Source organism: Polypterus senegalus, chromosome 7, assembly GCF_016835505.1.
Source record: "Polypterus senegalus isolate Bchr_013 chromosome 7, ASM1683550v1, whole genome shotgun sequence".
In the NCBI taxonomy this organism is placed as follows: domain Eukaryota; kingdom Metazoa; phylum Chordata; class Cladistia; order Polypteriformes; family Polypteridae; genus Polypterus; species Polypterus senegalus.
The window spans coordinates 4,806,773-4,826,484 of record NC_053160.1 but is presented as its reverse complement, the minus strand read 5'-3'; the positions used below and the strand labels follow the sequence as shown (position 1 = coordinate 4,826,484).

The following is a 19,712-nucleotide window of genomic DNA, read 5'->3' as shown; positions in this document are numbered from 1 at the left end:
AACCTTTGAAAAAAATCTGTCTTCAGATATTTCTTGGCCCAGTTTTGACGTTTCAACTTATGTTTCTTGTTCAGTGGTGGTTGGGTTTCAGCCCTCCTTACCTTGGCCATGTCTTTGAGCACTGAACACCTTGTACTTCTGGGCACTCCAGGTAGGTTGCAGCTCTGGAATATGAAAGTACTGGAGGATAATGGGTTCCTGGTAGCTTCACGTTTGATTCTTCTCAAATCTTTGGCAGCTAATTTGCGTCTTTTGTTCTCAACACGTTTCTTGCGACCCTGTTGACTATTTGCAACAAAATGTTTGATGGTTCTGTGATCACACACCAATATCTTAGCAATTCCAAAAGTGCTGCATCCCTCTGAAAGACTTTTTACAATTTTTGACTTTTCAGAGTCGGTTAAATCTCTTTTTTTGGCCCATTTTGCCTGAGGAAAACTAGCTGCCTAATAATTCTGCACACCTTGATATAGGGTGTTGATCTCCTTAGGCCACACCCTCCCTCATTACACAAATACACATCACCTGACGTGCTTAAATCCAATAAGCATTCAAGTTAATACAGCTTGGAGTTGGAATATACGCATTAAAAATAATGATATGTTCAAAATACTCACTTGCCTAATAATTGTGCACACAGTGCCGCTCTACTGCCAGTCATTCTGCAGGATTCCACATACAAACCTTAGTCACACAATAATGGACTGATGCCCTACTGCCAGTCACTCTGTAATATCCAACATTGTGACGAGTGATGCCTCAAGCCTGCCACTTCTCAGTGCTCCATATAGGGACTCGCTGTCACCAGCACTAATAGACATACGGGTGTCCCCGAGACACATGAAGGCTCAACACCCTGTTGTTTATGTGTCACTTACCATCCAACGGGGTCTTACTTCTGTCACTCTTGTTCTTCTGTTGATCTGCTACCTCTCAGCCATGATGACCCTGTGGGCAAGAAAGCAGCCATCTTCCCCTGCCAGATGCCCTCATATTTACTTCAGTCGCTCAAAATACAAAGGCAAAGTATAGAAATGTGAAAGCAATGTGGCATTTACTAAAAAGTACAGGGTGGGCCATTTATATGGATACACCTTAATAAAATGGGAATGGTTGGTGATATTAACTTCCTGTTTGTGGCACATTAGTATATGTGAGGGGGAAACTTTTCAAGATGGGTGGTGGCCATTTTGAAGTCGGCCATTTTGGATCCAACTTTTGTTTTTTCAATAGGAAGAGGGTCATGTGACACATCAAACTTATTGGGAATTTCACAAGAAAAACAATGGTGTGCTTGGTTTTAACGTAACTTTATTCTTTCATGAGTTATTTACAAGTTTCTCTTTGTTTACAGCCATTGACATGTCGCAGAGGTTAACACGTGAGGAGCGGATAGAAATTGTGTTGATGTCTGGTGAACGCAGTAACCGGGTCATTGCAGCAGATTTCAATGCAAGACACCCTACGAGACCACCCATCTCCCATGCTACAGTTAGCAAACTGCTTGCTAAGTTTCGTGAAACTGGTTCAGTGTTGGATTTGCCAAAATGTGGACGCATGAAAACTGTCACTAATGAAGAAACATCAGTGGCTGTCCTAGCTTCATTCAGCAAGAGCCCACAGCGTAGCACTCGCCGCATGTCACTGGAGAGTGGCATTAGTCGAACATCCCTTCGGCGGATATTAGCTACTCACAAATGGCACCCTTACAAACTCCAGCTACTGCAGCATCTCAACGAGGATGACCCAGATCGGCGCACTGAATTTGCAGAATGGGCAAAACAAAAATTGGAACAGGACCCTCAGTTTACGCAGAAGATTTTGTTCAGTGATGAGGCAAACTTTTATGTGAATGGTGAAGTTAACAAACAAAACCACCGCTATTGGTCTGACACTAACCCACATTGGATAGATCCCTCCAAGACTGTTGGAACAAAAAATTGATGGTATGGTGTGGTATATGGGGTACAAAGATAGTGGGGCCATTCTTCATCAATGGAAACCTCAAGGCCACTGGATATGCGAAATTGCTACATGATGATGTGTTTCCCTCTTTATGCACTGAAGCTGGCACGTTCCCTGAGTTTTTCCAGCAAGATGGTGCACCACCACATTATGGGTGTCAGGTCCGAGCATTCCTAGATGAACAGTTTCCTGGAAAGTGGATTGGTTGTCGTGGGCCAGTTGAATGGCCCCCAAGGTCTCCCGATCTGACCCCCTTAGACTTTTATCTTTGGGGTCATCTGAAGGCAATTGTCTATGCTGTGAAGATACGAGATGTGCAGCACCTGAAACTACGGATACTGGAAGCCTGTGCTAGCATTTCTCCTCTGTGTTGCTATCAGTGTGTGATGAGTGGGAGAAGACAATCCAACACAATGGGCAGCACATTGAACACATTTTATAAGTGGTCAGAAACTTGTAAATAACTCATGAAAGAATAAAGTTACGTTAAAACCAAGCACACCATTGTTTTTCTTGTGAAATTCCCAATAAGTTTGATGTGTCACATGACCCTCTTCCTATTGAAAAAACAAAAGTTGGATCCAAAATGGCCGACTTCAAAATGGCCACCATGGTCACCACCCATCTTGAAAAGTTTCCCCTCACATATACTAATGTGCCACAAACAGGAAGTTAATATCACCAACCATTCCCATTTTATTGAGGTGTATCCATATAAATGGCCCACCCTGTATAATAAGACCAGTAGAAGAAAGTATAATAAGAAAATAAAACAGACTGCAGAAGTCTTAACATAATCTTAGAAAAGCTTACTGAAAATCAGCAATGTCAAGGATGGACGCTGTCCTGGGGGTCAGCGCAATGCACAAGTTTGCGTTTTTCGACGTCAGTATGAAACGGGTCCTCTCTTTCTTTCTGACGCGTTACCTCAGTTGCTCTGACGCCACCCTATCTGTCATATCTTTTCTGTCGTTCCTCTCCTCAGCCCTTCAGACGGGTTGATGTTTATGTTGAAGCTCCAGGACATGTGACGTTACACACGTTTGGTTGGCTAGCTGTCCTCGTAATGAAACACTCCGCCTAAAGTCTTTAATCGGCTTCACGCCTTTTTTTTTTCCATTTCCATGTTACAAACTGGTGCAACTGGTCAAGAGCAGTAAACTCCTTGGTGTGCACCTGGCAGCTGATTTCACTTTAGTCGGTAAATTCTCTACCGCCATGGACCATTGGACCATAAGGGGGCAGCAGTGTCTCGAGACTTGAACAAAAAGCTCGCCAAATCTCTCCTACTGGGGCGCCATTGAGAGAATTCTGACCAACTGCATCGCTGTCTGGTTTGGGAACTGCAACGTCTCCTACTGAAACAGGTAGAGCATAGAGCAGAAAAGATCACTCGGACCTCTCTGTCCTCCATTAAAGACATTGTGGCAGGCGGCTGGCGTCCATGCCCAGCCGGGACGCCCCTGCATACTGTATTGAAGGTGAGCAGCCCTGGACAGTGCAATACCTCCCCCTGGACGCTAGATGGCCACGCCCCTGGGTTGGTGTAGTGCCTCGGTTTCCCACAGGGCTCCCTGGGAATTTGAGTTGGGGCAGCCCTGTTGGGTCCTGCAGGTACCGCTAGGGGGTGCTGTGTTTGGGACTCCTGTGCCTGTGTGGGCAACAGATTCGCCACACCTGGAAGTGCCGCCGGATCTTGGTGATCAAACACCTGGAATACTTCCAGGTGACCTATAAAAGGGAGCCAGCAACCACCACTCATCGGCCAGAGTCGGGTGGAGGAGGACAAGGTTGCGAGGGAGGAGTGGTGGTGCCAAGAAAAAGAAGAGAAGAGATGAGTGCTTGTGCTGTACTGGTGTTTGGGACTGTGTTGTGGCTGAGGGGAGTACGGGGAAGACGTGCCCTCCAGCTGAAGAGTAATAAAAATCTTTTTATTTTACACGTGCCTCCCGTGTCCAAGCTGTGTCGGGTCAGGCGCTATATAGCGTCGTCTTACAGCATCTTTAAAAGAGCACAGCATTGTGTAGGACCCCTTACCTCGGGTCTCTTTATCCCACTTCCACCTGGCAGAAAGCTCTGTTAGCATCTGAATCAGTTGTGCCAGGCTCTGCAACAGCTTCTACCCCTTGGTGGTCTGGACTCTGAACTCTGTGCTGCCCACCTGCCTTCAGACCTGCTCCAGCAGCACATCTGTCACACTTTCTACTACTCTTGAGTTTTACTTTCTCGCATATAAAATATGGGGAAAGTATTGTAATCGTCGAAAAATTTGATGTCGAGATTTTGATGAATCTCGACATTTTAGACCTTCCTGACTTTCTCGTATACGAAGTATGGGGAAAGTATCGTCGAAAAAGCTGCTTAACAAAAAAGCCGACTATAACAGACCCCCTGTGTCTTATGTGATGATAGACCCCCTAGTGGTAGTTGTCAAGCATGACGTGTTCTGAGCACATGAACTGACACACACGCCGACTCCTGGGTGAAGATGGCGTGTTCGTCTCAGGCGGATTCACCTTCTCACATTCGATTGCTATTAAACAGCATTAGTAAAATTAAAACAGGAGAATGATAAATCAAAAAGCAATAATTAGCAAACAAACCAAGATAACTGGCAGTAACAGTGCAAAATTCACAATTGGTATGCCAGTTTGAAAACATAAGTTTTGAAATGTGTTATTGAATCGAGCTGACGGATATAAGAGGGAAGAGAATTCCCGAGTTGAGGCGCACAATGAGAGACGCTCGAGCTGCCATAGCACTGAGTCTGACGTGTGGTCCAGAAAGTCGAGCTGCAGAGGAGGATCTGAGTGCCAGTCTAGAGGAGATCAGTGAGGTGTGGAGAGGTTTAAATGTTCAGAGCGGGATTGTGTGTCGTATTCTGTATAGGGTGGTCCAGATCGAATTATGCAATTTTCATTATGCTATAACTTAAGTTTATTACATAGAAAATCACCTGAAAAATCCCGGACCATCAAGAAGTGTGCGAACTGACAACATGAAGAACCGCCTTCGCGCCGAACTGGAATCGTCCCCGCATAAATCAAAGTCATCCAGACGATCGGGATCTGCATAATTAGATCTGGACCACCTGTATTTACAGCGAGCCAGTGAAAGAATCGGTGTGAGATGTTCAGTGGATTTAGAGCAGCAGGTTATTATCCTGGCAGTAGAATTTTGAAGAAGTTGTAAGCGATGGATACGTTTTTGTGGGATGCCAGATAGAATAGCGTTACAGTAATCTACTGTATACGTGAGGTGACTCGGGCATTAACCGATACTTCAGTACTGTGTTGTGTAAGAACAGGATGATGGAAGAAGGCAGTCTGAGAAATGTTACTTATATAGGAGGAATGATTATTATTATGATGATGATTATTATGATTATTATTATTATGATGATTATTATTATGATGATTATTATTATGATTATTATTATTATTATCTATACTAATAAAAGGCAAAGCCCTCACTCACTCACTCACTCACTCACTGACTCATCACTAATTCTCCAACTTCCGTGTGGGTGGAAGGCTGAAATTTGGCAGGTTCATTCCTTACAGCTTCCTTACAAAAGTTGGGCAGGTTTTATATCGAAATTCTACGCGTAATGGTCATAACTGGAAGCAGTTTTCTCCATTTACTGTAATGGAGATGAGCTTCAACGCCGTGGGGCGGAGTTTCGTGTGACATCATCACGCCTCCCACGTAATCACGCAGTACATAGAAAACCAGGAAGACCTCAAAAAGCGCTGAAGAAAACATGCATTATATAATTGAGAAGGCAGCTAAACAATAAGAAGCGAGCGAAAGACATATACAACCATATTCATGAGTTCTGCTACTTCGGAAACAAAGCACGATGTAAACCTACACTTTAAATTAAGTTCATAGACAGGCTGCGCTGGCGCTTGTAATTTAGTGCCTGCCCATATAAGGCCGTCCGTCAGCGCAATCCAATAGCAAACTGCCACGGGTAAATATTCACGGGTGAAGGACTGTGCTTATGGAGAGGAAGATGAGATGGTCAGGGTGGTGTTTGACACAAACTCAGCGAAACTGCGAGAGAAAGTTTTAAGTGCCAGGACTAAGGTAACATTAAATAAAGCTATGGACATAGCACGAGATGGCACCAGCACAGCTGGGAACCTTCGATGCATGTACACCGAGTGGCTCACGTGAACTGACGCAGTGCACAGATAAAAAGCAACAGTTCCAAAGAGCTGAACAAAACCAATTACACAATTGAAAAGGCAGCAAAAATATGAAGCGCCTGATAAGCATATTCATAAATGCAGCTACTGTGGAAACAAAGCACACGGTGGAAAAAGTCAATGTCCCGCTAAAGGAAGACAGTGTAAAAACCCGTGCATGCAGTGTGTCAGGTCTCAGATAAAGAAGAAGACGAGCTGTTTATTGATGCAGTAAGAAACGAATCGATGAATGAAACCTGTCATCTTTACAACGATTGACAAACACGGAATGTAACTTGAACACAACACATCCTACAAATACGAACCTGATTGAAAGAAATAATGATAATCAAATCCTTGATGACAGCAACACTCAGTAACACTCACAAAACAAATACTGTATATTGACAGTCATGTTACGTTATTTTTAAAATGTTCCCTTTTCTTTTCTACCTTTTTAACACACTACTTCTCGCTGCGATACGCGGGTATATATATATACCCGATCTACATACTCGAATAATGGATACTTTATTCGCCATCAATGATTGTTTTGGTAAAGCCATACTCAGTGTATTCATTAGATGAACGGTAAAAAGTAAGAGCAGGGAGGATGACTCATTGAGGCATGCAGGCTGTAGTCTTGCGTCAACTCTATCTGAATTGCGATCACATTTGAAAAATATATCTTTTCAAGTTCTATTTAGTCCATATGTGTCAAACTCAAGGGCGCATACCACATCCGCCCGGCGTAATTATATCCGGCCCGCGAGATCATTTTATATACTGTATTATTGTTATTAAAGCCCGGGTATATGAAGCGCTGGTAACACAATAAACTACAGATCCCATAATGCAGCGCTTCAGCTGCCTTGCGAACACTTACCACGTTAATCAAGTCTACCTTATGATGCAGCAAGTTATTGCGAAGCTAGAGTTATTGCGCACTGAGTTTGCACGGCGCTTTGGTGACTTTGAAGAACAAAAAAAGTCCGTCTACATGCGGCTCGAACCTTGTGCATGTTTGGTAGCACATATCTGTGTGAGAAGCTCTTCTCAGTGATAAAGACTAACAAAACAGCACACAGGAGTCGCCTCACTGATGAGCACCTGCAATCCATCCTGAGAATCTCCACAACACAGAACCTCACACCAAACAGAAACGAACTTGTGGCCAAAAAAGATGCCAGGCGTCCAGCTCTAAAATGACATCTGAGCAAAGACAACTGAATGATTTGATTTGTTATTGCACGTAAGAGCGGAGTCACCGTTTTAACAAACAGCGTATTGCACTGATACGAAATAGCTGTGTGTGTATATATGTAGATATGTATGTATATGTATATATATGTTTATATATGTATGTGTGTGTATGTATGTAGATATATATATGTATGTATATATGTGTATATGTATAGATATGTATATATATATATATGTTTATGTGTGTGTGTGTAAATATATATATATATGACAACAACACTCACCACTCACAACAGTGACAAAACAATTACATTGACAATCAGGTTACGTTATTTTCAAAATGTTTCCTTTTCTTTTCATTGCTTCTTTAACACACTACTTCTCCGCTGCGAAGCGCGGGTATTTTGCTAGTTATTTAATAAATGACATTATAAGTGTATAAATAGATATAAATAATTGCATTTAAACGATTCACCAAAATCTGTTGTATGTAAACGATACTGTTTTAAACGTTATTGTCTTTTCATCAGAAAACCCGGTTTCCACGTCTACCTGTATTAGTTTAAATGGCACTTTTGCCACTCGCAATGTGGCGGACACGCTGATGTATCGTGTCGACTGGGCAACACAGTGAATGCGGCGTCCCGCTATATATGTCTATGGGGTGATGGATGGAGGGTGAGGAGCAAATGCGCTCTCTCTCGCCGCTATAAACGTGACGTTCTTTCTTAGCCAAATATGCGCCTTGCCGATGTGGGTGTAAAGAATGAGATGTGAAACATAGCCAGTAGTCAATGTGCACGCTGGCTGCCAACTGAATAATGAATACTCTTTAGTGTTCATATCTTTGTAAATCTGACTCTGAACCTCAGATCTGAACCTCACCGCACGTCACTGCTCTGAAGGAGTGACAGGCTACAGGGGATGAGAATGGACAACTGTGCCCGGGTGCTTCACCAGTCACAGCTTTATGAGATAAAAAAACGCACAGGACATCCCGGCAGAAGACACGTCGGAGACTCTGAAGTCAGCTGGCAGAAGGTCCTGTGGTCTGATGAGAGCAGAACAGAGCTGTTTTGGCCATCAGACTAAACGCCATGATGCCCTGCACCTTAGCGCAAACACGCCATCCCCGCAGGGCAGCATGGTGGTGGTAGTAGCATCAGGTCGTGGGGATGCTTCTCTGCAGCAGGCTCTGGGCGGATTGTGCGGGGAAAAGCAAATGCAACAAAATATGGAGAAGTCCTGGTGGCAAAGCTGATGCAGTCGGCAAGAAATCTGCACCTTTGGAGAAGACCACGAGTCCAAATATAAAGACAAGTCATCAAATTTACAGTCAAATCAATCATGGAGAGTCTGGCAGAGCTGGAAACCTGCTAGAGCGGATGGAGACGATTGAGGGAGGCCATCAAGAGACCTCTGGGCACTCTGAAGGAGTGACACGCTACAGTGACCTAAAGAGGAGAGATGGGCAGACAGCAGCTGTGCCCAGGTGCTTCACCAGTCGCAGCACCAAAAAGAAGAAGCACACAGGAGATCCCGGCTAGAGTTTTCCGGAACTTATCAGGAAGATTGCTTTGCTGCTGCCATGATTTCTTTCATATAGTGTCTTTCACGGAGGATGTCTCCAATAAAGCGCCTAAAAGCAATTGAAAGAAGTCGGTCATCATCTTAAGTCGGGGGCGGGCGACGGCGCCTCACACCTCCAGCAGACGGGATTGGAGATCCGCTCTGCTCCGGGACAGGTGGCACCTGTAGGTCTCCTTGCACTTCACATTTTTGCCTGTTTGGGCGATTGGCAGCCTGTCACGAGGGGCTGACCAGATTTTCATTGCTTCCAAACCAGGAAACAAGCCATTCGAGTTTGGTAGATGTTGGTTAAATGGCAGAGTGTGTCCCCCTTGGAGGTTCAATAACGCTTCGACCTGTCCCGGATGATACCGCTATACGTCACCTCCAAAGGGGGTGTATGTGAGTTGGATAGCAGGTCACCCTCGGACCCCCTTCGTGCGATACTGATGTGATAACTAATATAACTTACACAATCTCAGCAAAATAACCGTGACAAACATACAAGGTGAAAATAACTGTATTAAATAAATGTTATATAAAAAACTATACGGACATAAATGGCAATAAACAAATTCGTGAACGCGCCTCCGCCCCCAACTCCCACAAATACAGCATGTAAATAACTGAAAAGAAAGAAGACCCTTCGGCCCAAACAAACCCCCAAATCCATGCAGTTTCCAGACTCTAATGATATCCTGAGTCCTTCCCCCCCAACAGTCTCTCCAAACGCGCTACCCCAGATAAGCGACGATCGCACGTAGCTCATCCACTTTAATTTATCCTGCAATTTCTTCAAGGTGGCCGCCTCCGTGAGCAGGCGATGCCGATTCTTTCTTTGGCCGTGAATAGTCGACGTTTGCCGTTTTTTTTGTCCCGTTTATCAGTGTGTGTTCTTTGCTTCTTACCGTTCGCTGCCTTTAATTGTATCCTGGCGTCCTTTCTCCATGACAACCCTTGGAAACCACAGCAACAGACCACGCCCCCTCAAAGGTCTTCTTTGCGACCGTCTGCCCAATGTGCCTGAGTTTTAACCCCCAAACCATTTTAAGGGTGCATTGGCCGCAGCAGGACAGCTAAGAGACACAAGCAGATCAGATGGCATTTATATGTGGCGCGACATTCAGGTGCGTTCGCCAACTCAATTAATGGATGTGAAAGCTGGGACATGTCACGCTTTTGATTCACTTGATCCAACAGCCAGGTAATACACTGTTGTGTATTAAATGTTTTTGTAACAATGAGTTGTAATCTAAAGTAACGGCGATAATGTTGGTCGACAGCATTAAATCCGCGCTTCAAAACGGAGCACCAAGAGGCTCGTGGTGGCTCAGTGACTTTCACGCACAGTAGACTGCAATTCAAGTGACGTGACAATGACATCGAATGATGTGTGTTAGTGCTGCGGGAGGGTCTTGGACTAAATGGTGTCCCGTTTTCCTAAGCATAACATTTTTGAAAATCTACCCAGTCGAGTTGAATCCACTAATCAGCAACTGAAAAACGCCTGTTAATACAAAATGACCAACTCTACTCTAAAATCAGTAGCAGTGTTAGCCTGCAGTATGTTCAGGTGTGCGTCCATTAGTGCTGCCATCTTCTGGTTCCAATGGAAAATACAAGTCTTCAAAGGCAGGACTCCTAGGCTCTTTAAAGTATAAGGTGGCAATGGGGAGGACGTTTTGGGTGCTTTGTGAAGTCTTCACATCCTGATGAATATGAATGTTGGGAAATGAACGTTTTTGTTATTCATCCATCAGCCCTGAATAAATGTTTTTATGAATTCCTCCTGTGGTTCTTGTTCACCTGCCAACAGACTGAACCACCCTGAAGTTCTTGGGCTCCTGTCTGTAAATCAAATTGAAAGCAGCTGACAGGCATTTCTTATTTGTAATCCGTCAATTGAGGTACCGCAGTTCTAAATTTAACATTCTTCATCTGTTCAGCTTTAAAGGATTCCATTGGAAGTGCTGCAGACATGAAAGCGCGCCAAACTCTCGTCTCTTCTCTTTTCAATGTGTCCCCTGCAGGCCTCCCAGCAGCCGGAACTGCACCACCGATGCCTGCAACCTGCAATGGAGGGTGGGCTCCTGGACGCCGTGCACCGCCACCTGTGGGACCTCGGGCTTCCAAACCAGGCGAGTCGAGTGCATTCACCTCCGCAGCGGGAAGGCGGGGAGAGAGCAGCTGTGCTCCTGGAAGCCGAGACCCGCAAACTGGCAGCACTGCAACATCAGGCCCTGCGAGAGCGGTAAGTAGGCCTGAGCATGGCACCCCAGAGTGGCAGCATGACGCATGTTAAGTAGCGCGGGCAAGTAAAAATGTCACTGGAATCTGGACACGGGACAGTGAGGAGCCTAGAAGTGACCATGTTTTATATGGTGTCTTGCACATCATTCTATCTATCTATCATATAGTGCCTTTCCCATCTATCTATCTATTATATAGCACCTTTCACTCTCTCTCATCTATTACACAGATACTATTTCACTCTTTCCATCATATAGTGCTATAGTGCCTTTCACTTCAATCTATCATATAGTGCCTTTCACACTATCTGTTATATAGCAGGTTTCACTCCTATCTGTCTATCTATCTATCTATCTATCTATTATATAGTGCCTTTCATTCTATCTATCTATCTATCTATCTATCTATTATATAGCACCTTTTACTCTCTCTATCTATTTATCTATCTACTATATAGTGTCTATCTATCTATATTATGTAGCACTTTTCACGCTCTATCTATTATATAGTGCCTTTCACTTTATCTATTATATAGCATCTTTCACTCTCTCTATGTACAGTGGGTACGGAAAGTATTCAGACCCCCTTCAATTTTTCACTCTTTGTTATATTGCAGCCATTTGCTAAAATCATTTAAATTAATTTTTTTCCTCATTAATGTACACACAGCACCCCATATTGACAGACAAAAAAAATAATTTTTGAAATTGTTGCAGATTTCTTAAAAAAGAAAAACTGAAATATCTAAAAAAAAAATAAAAAAGATCTATCTATCTGTCTATCTGTCTACTATATAGTGCCTTTCACTCTCTCTCTATATTATATAGCATCTTTCACTCTCTCTATCTATTTATCTATCTATTATATAGTGCCTTTCATACTTTCTCTCTCTCATATAGCTCCTTTCACTTTCTCTCTCTCATATAGCGCCTTTCACTCTCTCAATCTTTCTCTCATATAGCACCTTTCTCTCTCTCATATAGCGCCTTTCACTCTCTCTATCTTTCTCTCTCTCATATAGTGCCTTTCACTCCCTCTATCTTTCTCTCTCTCATATAGCGCCTTTCACTCTCTCTCGCTCCAGCTCACCTCATAGGTCCCTGCTGTCCTCTTAGAGCTCTGAGGTCGGCTGCTCTTTTCTGTCCCAAGCTGTCGTTTGAGGTCTAAAGGTGGCTGTGATTTCTTCTTCGGTCGGCCCTAACTGCAGAATATTCCTCCCCTCCATGTTTGATTGTCCCCCAAACCACCACTGAATGTTGTAAATCCAAGCTAAAGCCCCACTTGTGATGTTTTCGTGGTGTATTTGTATTTATTTATTTTTGGTTTTCTTTATTACCCGTATGCTGTTATAAGTTTTATTCCTTGATTTATTGTGAAGGCTGTAACTCACGTTGGTCAGTCACTGGGTGTTTTTTAATAACCTAAACTACACTAACGTTCAGCCCGCTCAGTCCCACCGTCGTCCTGTTTGCCGTCGAGTCATTCGTCGTTGTCCTGTCATGTTCTTTAGGGTGCAGTTGACTAAAGGCAGGCGCTTCACAACTTTGTTAAAGTTTCAGCCCCCTTCTTCGTTTTCACATTGAGACTTAGTGGCCCCCCTCATCCTCACTTGTGTCCCCACTGTCTTCCAGCTGAATGCCGCGACACCACCATCTATTGTGAGAAGGTCCAGCAGCTGAAACTCTGCCACCTGCCTCAGTTCGGGGTCCGCTGCTGCGAGTCCTGCAAGGCCACCTGAAGGAGGACACCGGACATCTTTCAGAGACGGGAGAAGGCCGACGATCGATTCAAGGACTGCAGGAGAGGTGGGGCGTTGTAGGCGGTTGGTGTGTTGTTGGGTAGCAGAAGCCTCCACCACCATCACCACCCTTCTCGACTTCTGCTAGTGAAGGGAACATCACTGGGGACATGAAATGGATAAAAAAAATAAGAGAAGAAGTAGAGGAGGAGGACTTGTATGTAGACAGAGTGCCGTCAACGCAAGAATGGACAGCCCTGGCCGAGCAGCAGCCTGAGGAGGTCACAAGGGCTTCTCCGTCAGCTGCTCTCCTACTCACGAAGCACTTGTGGAAATCTGAGGGATGTCCCATGGCGGGAGAGGCAGCTTCCCGTAGGCCTTGTAAAGCAGTATTAGTCAAATGGTGGCCGTCAATGGTGGGCCTGGTCTCGTCCCCTCCAGCATTACCTTCCTGATAGCACTTGTTTTTCCCAAATCCCAGTTACAGCAGATGATTAAAATCCATCCATTATCCAAACTACAGGGTCACGGGGGTCTGCTGGAGCCAAACCCAGCCAACACAGGGCGCAAGGCAGGAAACAAACCCTGGGCAGGGCGCCAGCTCACCGCAGGGCACACACACACACAAAGGATCGCCAATGCACCTAACCTGCATGACTTTGGACTGTGGGAGGAAACCCACGCAGACATGGGGAGAACATGCAGACTCCACGCAGGGAGGACCCGGGAAGCGAACCCTTAAGGGTCTCCTAACGCTACCCACCATGCTGCCCGATGATTAAAATTCCCGTTTTTATTTCTCGTAACTTTCAGTGGGTGTCACTTTGGCCAATAAGGGGGACTCACGGCTACGGCGTACTGCGATCGAGTGCAGGCCTGGCTGTGGTCTCTGCAGAGTGTGTCCACCTGCCCGCTCCTCATCGTCTCTATGGGGTTCTTCTTCAGCTTGTCTTTCCTCAAAGATAGCCGCTAATCGTTAATGAACCATCAATAGTACACCGTGTGTGTGTGTGTGTGCGCGCGCACCACAGAACTGTACAAAACGCAGTCACAGATGTCCAGGGATGAGTAAAGAAGACCACAGCAACGCATGAAGTCGTGTATCTAACATGAAGTTGACGGGTGACACCATCTTGACGTAAAAAAAAAAAAAAAACACACAGCTTCATCAAGGCGGACTAACATCACACAGTCGACGTAACTTGGACTCGTCACCTCCTCTGAGCCCCTCAGCCAGGTGGGTGGGGTGGTCTTTTTCAAAGCCCTTTAGACCGGCTACTAATAAAGTCAGGCCCATAAGTATGTGGACCAGTGACACCATCTTGGCTCTGTGTGCCACCACAATGGATTTGAAAGGAAGAAATCAGGACGTGACTGAAGTGTAGACTTGCGGCTTTAACTCAGAGGGTTTAACAACGTCTGAGACGTTTAGGAGTGACGACCATTTTAATATATAGCCCCCCCCACCCCCCTTTGTCAGGGGCTCAAAAGTATTTGGACAAACTAACCTAATCTATAGATAAAATCCAACATCTGTCTGTCTGCTTTTCATGAGAGAACGACTTAATGGATATAGATTTTTTTTTTTTTTCTTTCTAGAATTTGCATGAACATTCCAGTTGATTTTGTGACTTCACTCACTAAGAATCAGAGTTCACTTGCAGGGGCTAAGAATTCACACTAATCTGAGAGAGAGAGGCTCTGGGCTGAGGGGAGGGGGAGAGGTGGGCGGGGCCTCAGGAGTAGGGAGCCATATAGAGCCTCAGGAGTGGAAAGATGGGCAGGGCCTCAGGAGTGGAGAGGGGGGGGGGGCCTCAGGAGTGGAGAGAGGGGAGGTCTCAGGAGTGGAGAGGGGGGGGTCTCAGGAGTGAAGTGGTGGGCAGGGCCTCAGGTGTAGGGAGCCATACAGAGCCTTAGGAGTGGAAAGATGGGCGGGGCCTTAGGAGTGGCGGGGTGGGTGGGGCCTCAGGAGTTGGGAGCCAGTCATTTGAGACATAAAGGTGGCTGTGATTTCTTCATAGATGGGTCCAAATTGCAGAATATCCCCCCCTCCCCCTGACCACCATTGAATGTTTGAAATCCAAGCTAAAGCCCCACTTGTGTGTACTCAGGCTTTTAAGATGGTTTAGTGGTTTGTTTATATTTATTTTTTGTTTTCTTTATTACCCGCATGTTGTTACATTTTATTTCTTTACTCTTATTCATTTTATTTATTGTTAAGGCTTTAAATCACTTTGGTTAATCACTGGTTGTTTTTATATTTTTATGCTATATAAATAAACTAAACTTAACCTCTGTCAGGTCAGTCCCACCGACTTCCTGTGTAAAAAGAGAAAGGCTGTAGCCCAAGGGGAGGGGGAGGCAGGAGATAGGTGGGCGGGGCCTCAAGAGTGGATGGGTGGGTGGAGCTTCAAGAGTAGGGAGCCAGGCGGGGCCCTCCACACTCACTCACCTGCCACTCTTCGTTCAAGTCGCTCTACCTGTCACCACGTGTTGGAGTGCACTTCACCTCCACTTAGCTAGCCATACCTGCTTGTTCAACAGACTTTGTCATCTAGAGATTGTTAAGGAGTAACATCTGATAGAGAGAGAGATTGTGAAGGGTCTAACCTCAGCTTAAATGCCCACAAAGTCAGTAATGAAACGTGCTTTGAGTCTGGTTATCCTCCCACGACCGTAGTGTGACGGGGCCCTAATGTTCAATCATTATCCAACCTGCTATATCCTAACTACAGGGTCACGGGGGTCTGCTGGAGCCAATCCCAGCCAACACAGGGCAGAAGGCAGGAAACAAACCCCAGGCAGGGCAGGGCCCACACACACACGGGACAATTTAGGATCGCCAATGCACCTCACCTGCATGTCTTTGGACTGTGGGAGGAAACCCACGCGGACACGAGGAGAACATGCAAACTGCATGGAGGGAGGACCTGGGAAGCGAACCCAGGTCTCCTAACTGCGAGGTGGCAGCGCTACCCACTGCACCACCATGCCGCCCCCTAATGTTCACCAGAGTCTAATGTGATGGGTGTTACGTGACTGACATTGAAGGCGTTTTGTGATATTTGGGCATTACAATGGCTGACCTCAAAAGGTACTGTGGTCTCCAATTCCACTGTGTTGGCGTGTTTTAGAGGGTACCTGATGATTGGCAGAGATATAACAGCCATGTGCTCTTCTCCCCGCCCGCAGAGGCCGCTTTCCCTCAGAGCTGAACACGATCAGATACAGTGCCAACTTTGGACTCTGGAGTGTACCCACCTTCTGCTTGGCCAGAATTCCATTTCTTTTTTATTGATTTTTAAAGTCTGTCCCGTTTCACGAATATGTAGGCGGAGCAAAGGAGGACAGCCAATCCTACTCCAATGACCTTTGTCAGTATTTGTCTCAGCTGCCTCCAAGTGCTGCTCTGCCAGGCCTTCACTGCGCTGGTCTTTAGGTTGCTTCTTGTTCGTTGGACTTTCTGCCATCCATCAGTTTGGTCTTCAGCAGGCCACACGCATGTCCAGTTGGTTGACTTGGCCATTGATGAATATTCCACTTCTTTGTGTTAAGGAGGCCCCGGTTTGCTGTCCCAGTGTGTCTTGACTCATCGACCGTCTGCGCGGCGAAGCGTCGTCCTCTCGGTTTTGCAACATTTGTCCGACTCTGAGCTGACAGGATAGCACCCTGCACACTTCACAATTCATCCTGCGACTTCCACCAGCAGTCACATCATCAGTGCACAGCAGTGAGTGACCTCTACCGTGTCTCACAGGTGATGTGGTATTCATCAGATCAGGAGCCGTTCTGCTCTTCTCCATACTCCTCTCTTTCCATCATTCTGGTGTAGATTGATCTCAGTTTCAGGTGTCTAAGCCATGTTTTCTGTCAAAGTCTAATCTGTCCTTCCTATGCTTGTGGGCTGCACCTTGTGGTAAACCCCCTGTCTTTACGTTCATGGAGGCTTCTCTTGATTGTAGACTTTGACAATGACAGGCCCACCCCAGTGTGTGGTCTTGGTTTGACTAAATGTCATAATTGGTTCTTCTTCACCAAGGACAAAATTCTGTCTCCTGTGCTTTTCCAGACCTTCTGGAGTTGCTGAGCTCATCTCTTTATGAATCTACCAAATGGCTGAGTTGCCCACTCCTGGCGTTTCTGCTGCCTCCCTCCGCTGGGTTTGGTTCATTTTCTCTGCCTAATGATGGCCTCTTTTTATTTGTATGGACCTCCTATTGAGAGATCACAGCGACAAATGCAAGTTCCACACTTGGAATCAACTGCTTGATAGTTAATGAGATAAGGAGGGACTGGCACACGCCGGACTACGGAGCAGATGCTCAGTCAAATGTTCAAATACTGGGAATTGCTATGCAGAAAAATGGCTGTCATTCCGAACGACTCCTACGATATTTACATTAAACCCCCTGAACTGACGCTGTAAGCCTGCATCTTGATTTCTTCTTTTCACATCCATTATGGTGGCACACAGAGCCAAAATGATGACAATCGTGTCACCGTCCCAATACTTAAAGGATCCTCGCCCCGTTTTCGTGAAGATGTCTTCTTCTTTTAGCCGCACTGCCCTGACATTCTTACCCAAATTTCAGATGGCAGCTGTGCGCCAAGGTGTTTGTGTGGATCATGTAGGCCTGCCTTCTCTGATCGCAGCCCGCTGGTTACGACGGCACCAAAGCCAGCCAGAGCCCCGTGTTTAAAGTTGTCCGCCGCGGTTCGTTTTGCGTTGCTTTCCCGTAGGCCTCCCAAGTTGTGTTTTGTACGGGTAAGTAAGTGACCCTGTCGTTACAGGCTGGCACTAAATCCCGCGGGGTCACCAGCCTGCCCATCGGGGGAGGTTTCTGCCACCACACGTAACCAGCATGCGCAGCAGGGGTGGTCTCTCTGTGTGTGTGTGTGTGTGGATCATTGGATTACACTCGGCTTTGGTGCGACTCACGTGTGGTCTTCAGTCGCATTACGGCCGGAGACTTTTCTGCTAGCGGGAATTTTGAACAATTTGGAGACCACAACCCGACAAATGCGGCTACACTAGCGTTTTCACATCACGCCAGCCATCCATACTACAACAAGAAAACGCTCCTCCATTTGTGCTACCAGTGCGTTGAAGAAGGGGCTGGAGACCCTCTGATGGGGTGGACGTCTGTCTCAATGGTGTCAGCCCTCAGGTTTTCTAACCTAAGAATTGTAACTCCCTTTGTATTGTCACCTTGTCCTACCCCACTTGTTTCCAAAGAGACTGGTATTTGTAAGTCACTTTGGATTAAAATGTTACATGTAAACGGGCCATTGGGATCCACACACGGAACACAGGCCCAGTGCCCCCTGCTGGCCTTGCCAACATCTCCCCCAGGAGCCACCCCAGCTTTTCCCAGTTGGTCGCCCATCCCAAATACTGGCCGGGCACAAACCAGTTCTGAAGTGCAGGTGAACTGTGCCATCTCTCATACTCCTAATCCTGGGCAACCCTAACCCCTCACTGAACAAAAAAGTGGGATGCCAGTCTCGACTTGTCGGTCACTTTCTGTAATGGTGGCACATGCCTGGTCTTGTGCACGTTTACAACACGGGTTGGACGAATGGCTACCTTGGAGTTTGGGCAGTCTTGGTGGCCAGTGCTTGTGCTGGCAGAGTCACCTCTCATTGGCACATACGCCAACCGTGCCCAGGCCAGACTTGTTTAAATGGGACATCATTTGGTAACGTTCGAAACGCCTCAGCTGACCAAAGGCTTTGTGTGTCGGCGAAATATAAAGGCCCACCGATCCAAAGAGAAAGAGTATGCTGGCATCAGCCCTTTACTTCAAAAGGGTCAGCACTGCCAGCAAGGGGACCTTCTCCATCGCCAGGTGGGTCGCTTGATTTTGCTTTTGTTTTGTAAATAATCTGATAATAAATGTAAGCTTTTCTTACTAAAATACTGAAATGCATTTATTTATTCAACGATCCTGTCTAAAGTGCAGTCGTGTTGGGCGGCCGGACGGACTTCATTGTCGTATTTTTATTTGTTTTATTGTATTAAATGTGCTGTCTCATCTTTATGTTTCTGATGCTCCCAATTTTCCATTTAGGGTGGTGCCAGAGAGCGGAGATGAGTTATGAGCAAGTAAGAGTTTCACTGGACTGGGAACGTGCCGAGTTAATAAACCAGTCCAGTCCAGTCCAGTCAGGCATTTATCCCTGCCCAGCCATCTGCCACTCAAGCATATGGCCCCTCCCACCCTTCACAGTTAGGCACCCAACTCCATAGACAGAATTACTGGACGCCGCATGACCAGCAGCCTCGTACGTCAACGTCGCCGCCATATTGCGAGTGGCACTGCTGTGGAGTGAAGTAATGAATGATGTGCTGCTTGGCATTGTACAAACCGCTGGACGCTCCAAAGCAGATCCCGGGGGATTACATTTTATAGGTAAGGCTGAACAATTGTTTTAGTTATATTCGGCCATTAGAAAATCCTGTTTAATAATCTTAACTTTAGCTACGACAGGCTAAGCTAGCAAAGCCGTGCATTCATGTGCTCAAGTGAGCCTCCAAACAATGTTTTGGCTAAACGTATTTAGTCACTAACTGTTGTTAGCTGGTAACATTTCTCAAACATTTCCCAAAGAAATCCACCTCAGGAAGCAGTGGGAGGTCAGGTAGCCCTTAGACGGGCTGTCCTGTGACATGTGCCGTGCTAGTTTGGTGACAGACGCTGTACCGGCGTCATATGATCAAAGCTACCACTCGCTCACATTAACAAACAAAGGAGGTCTGAGGATTCCTTCTGAGGGTCCAGTCAAGGTGGGCA

The 19,712-nt window shown here is 45.9% G+C and overlaps 1 protein-coding gene across 4 annotated transcripts in view; it reads left to right on the top strand.

Moving 5' to 3' along the window:
* LOC120532289 (ADAMTS-like protein 1) overlaps window positions 1–13,488 on the top strand; it is a 447,743-nt gene extending 434,255 nt beyond the window's left edge. For all 4 annotated transcript variants that reach the window (XM_039758167.1, XM_039758166.1, XM_039758168.1 and 1 more), the window contains 2 exons: window positions 10,961–11,181; window positions 12,812–13,488. In XM_039758167.1, the coding sequence (XP_039614101.1) occupies window positions 10,961–11,181; window positions 12,812–12,918 (328 nt within the window). In that variant the 3' untranslated portion in view covers window positions 12,919–13,488. The remainder of the gene's footprint in view (window positions 1–10,960; window positions 11,182–12,811) is intronic.
* Window positions 13,489–19,712: the final 6,224 nt, after the last annotated feature.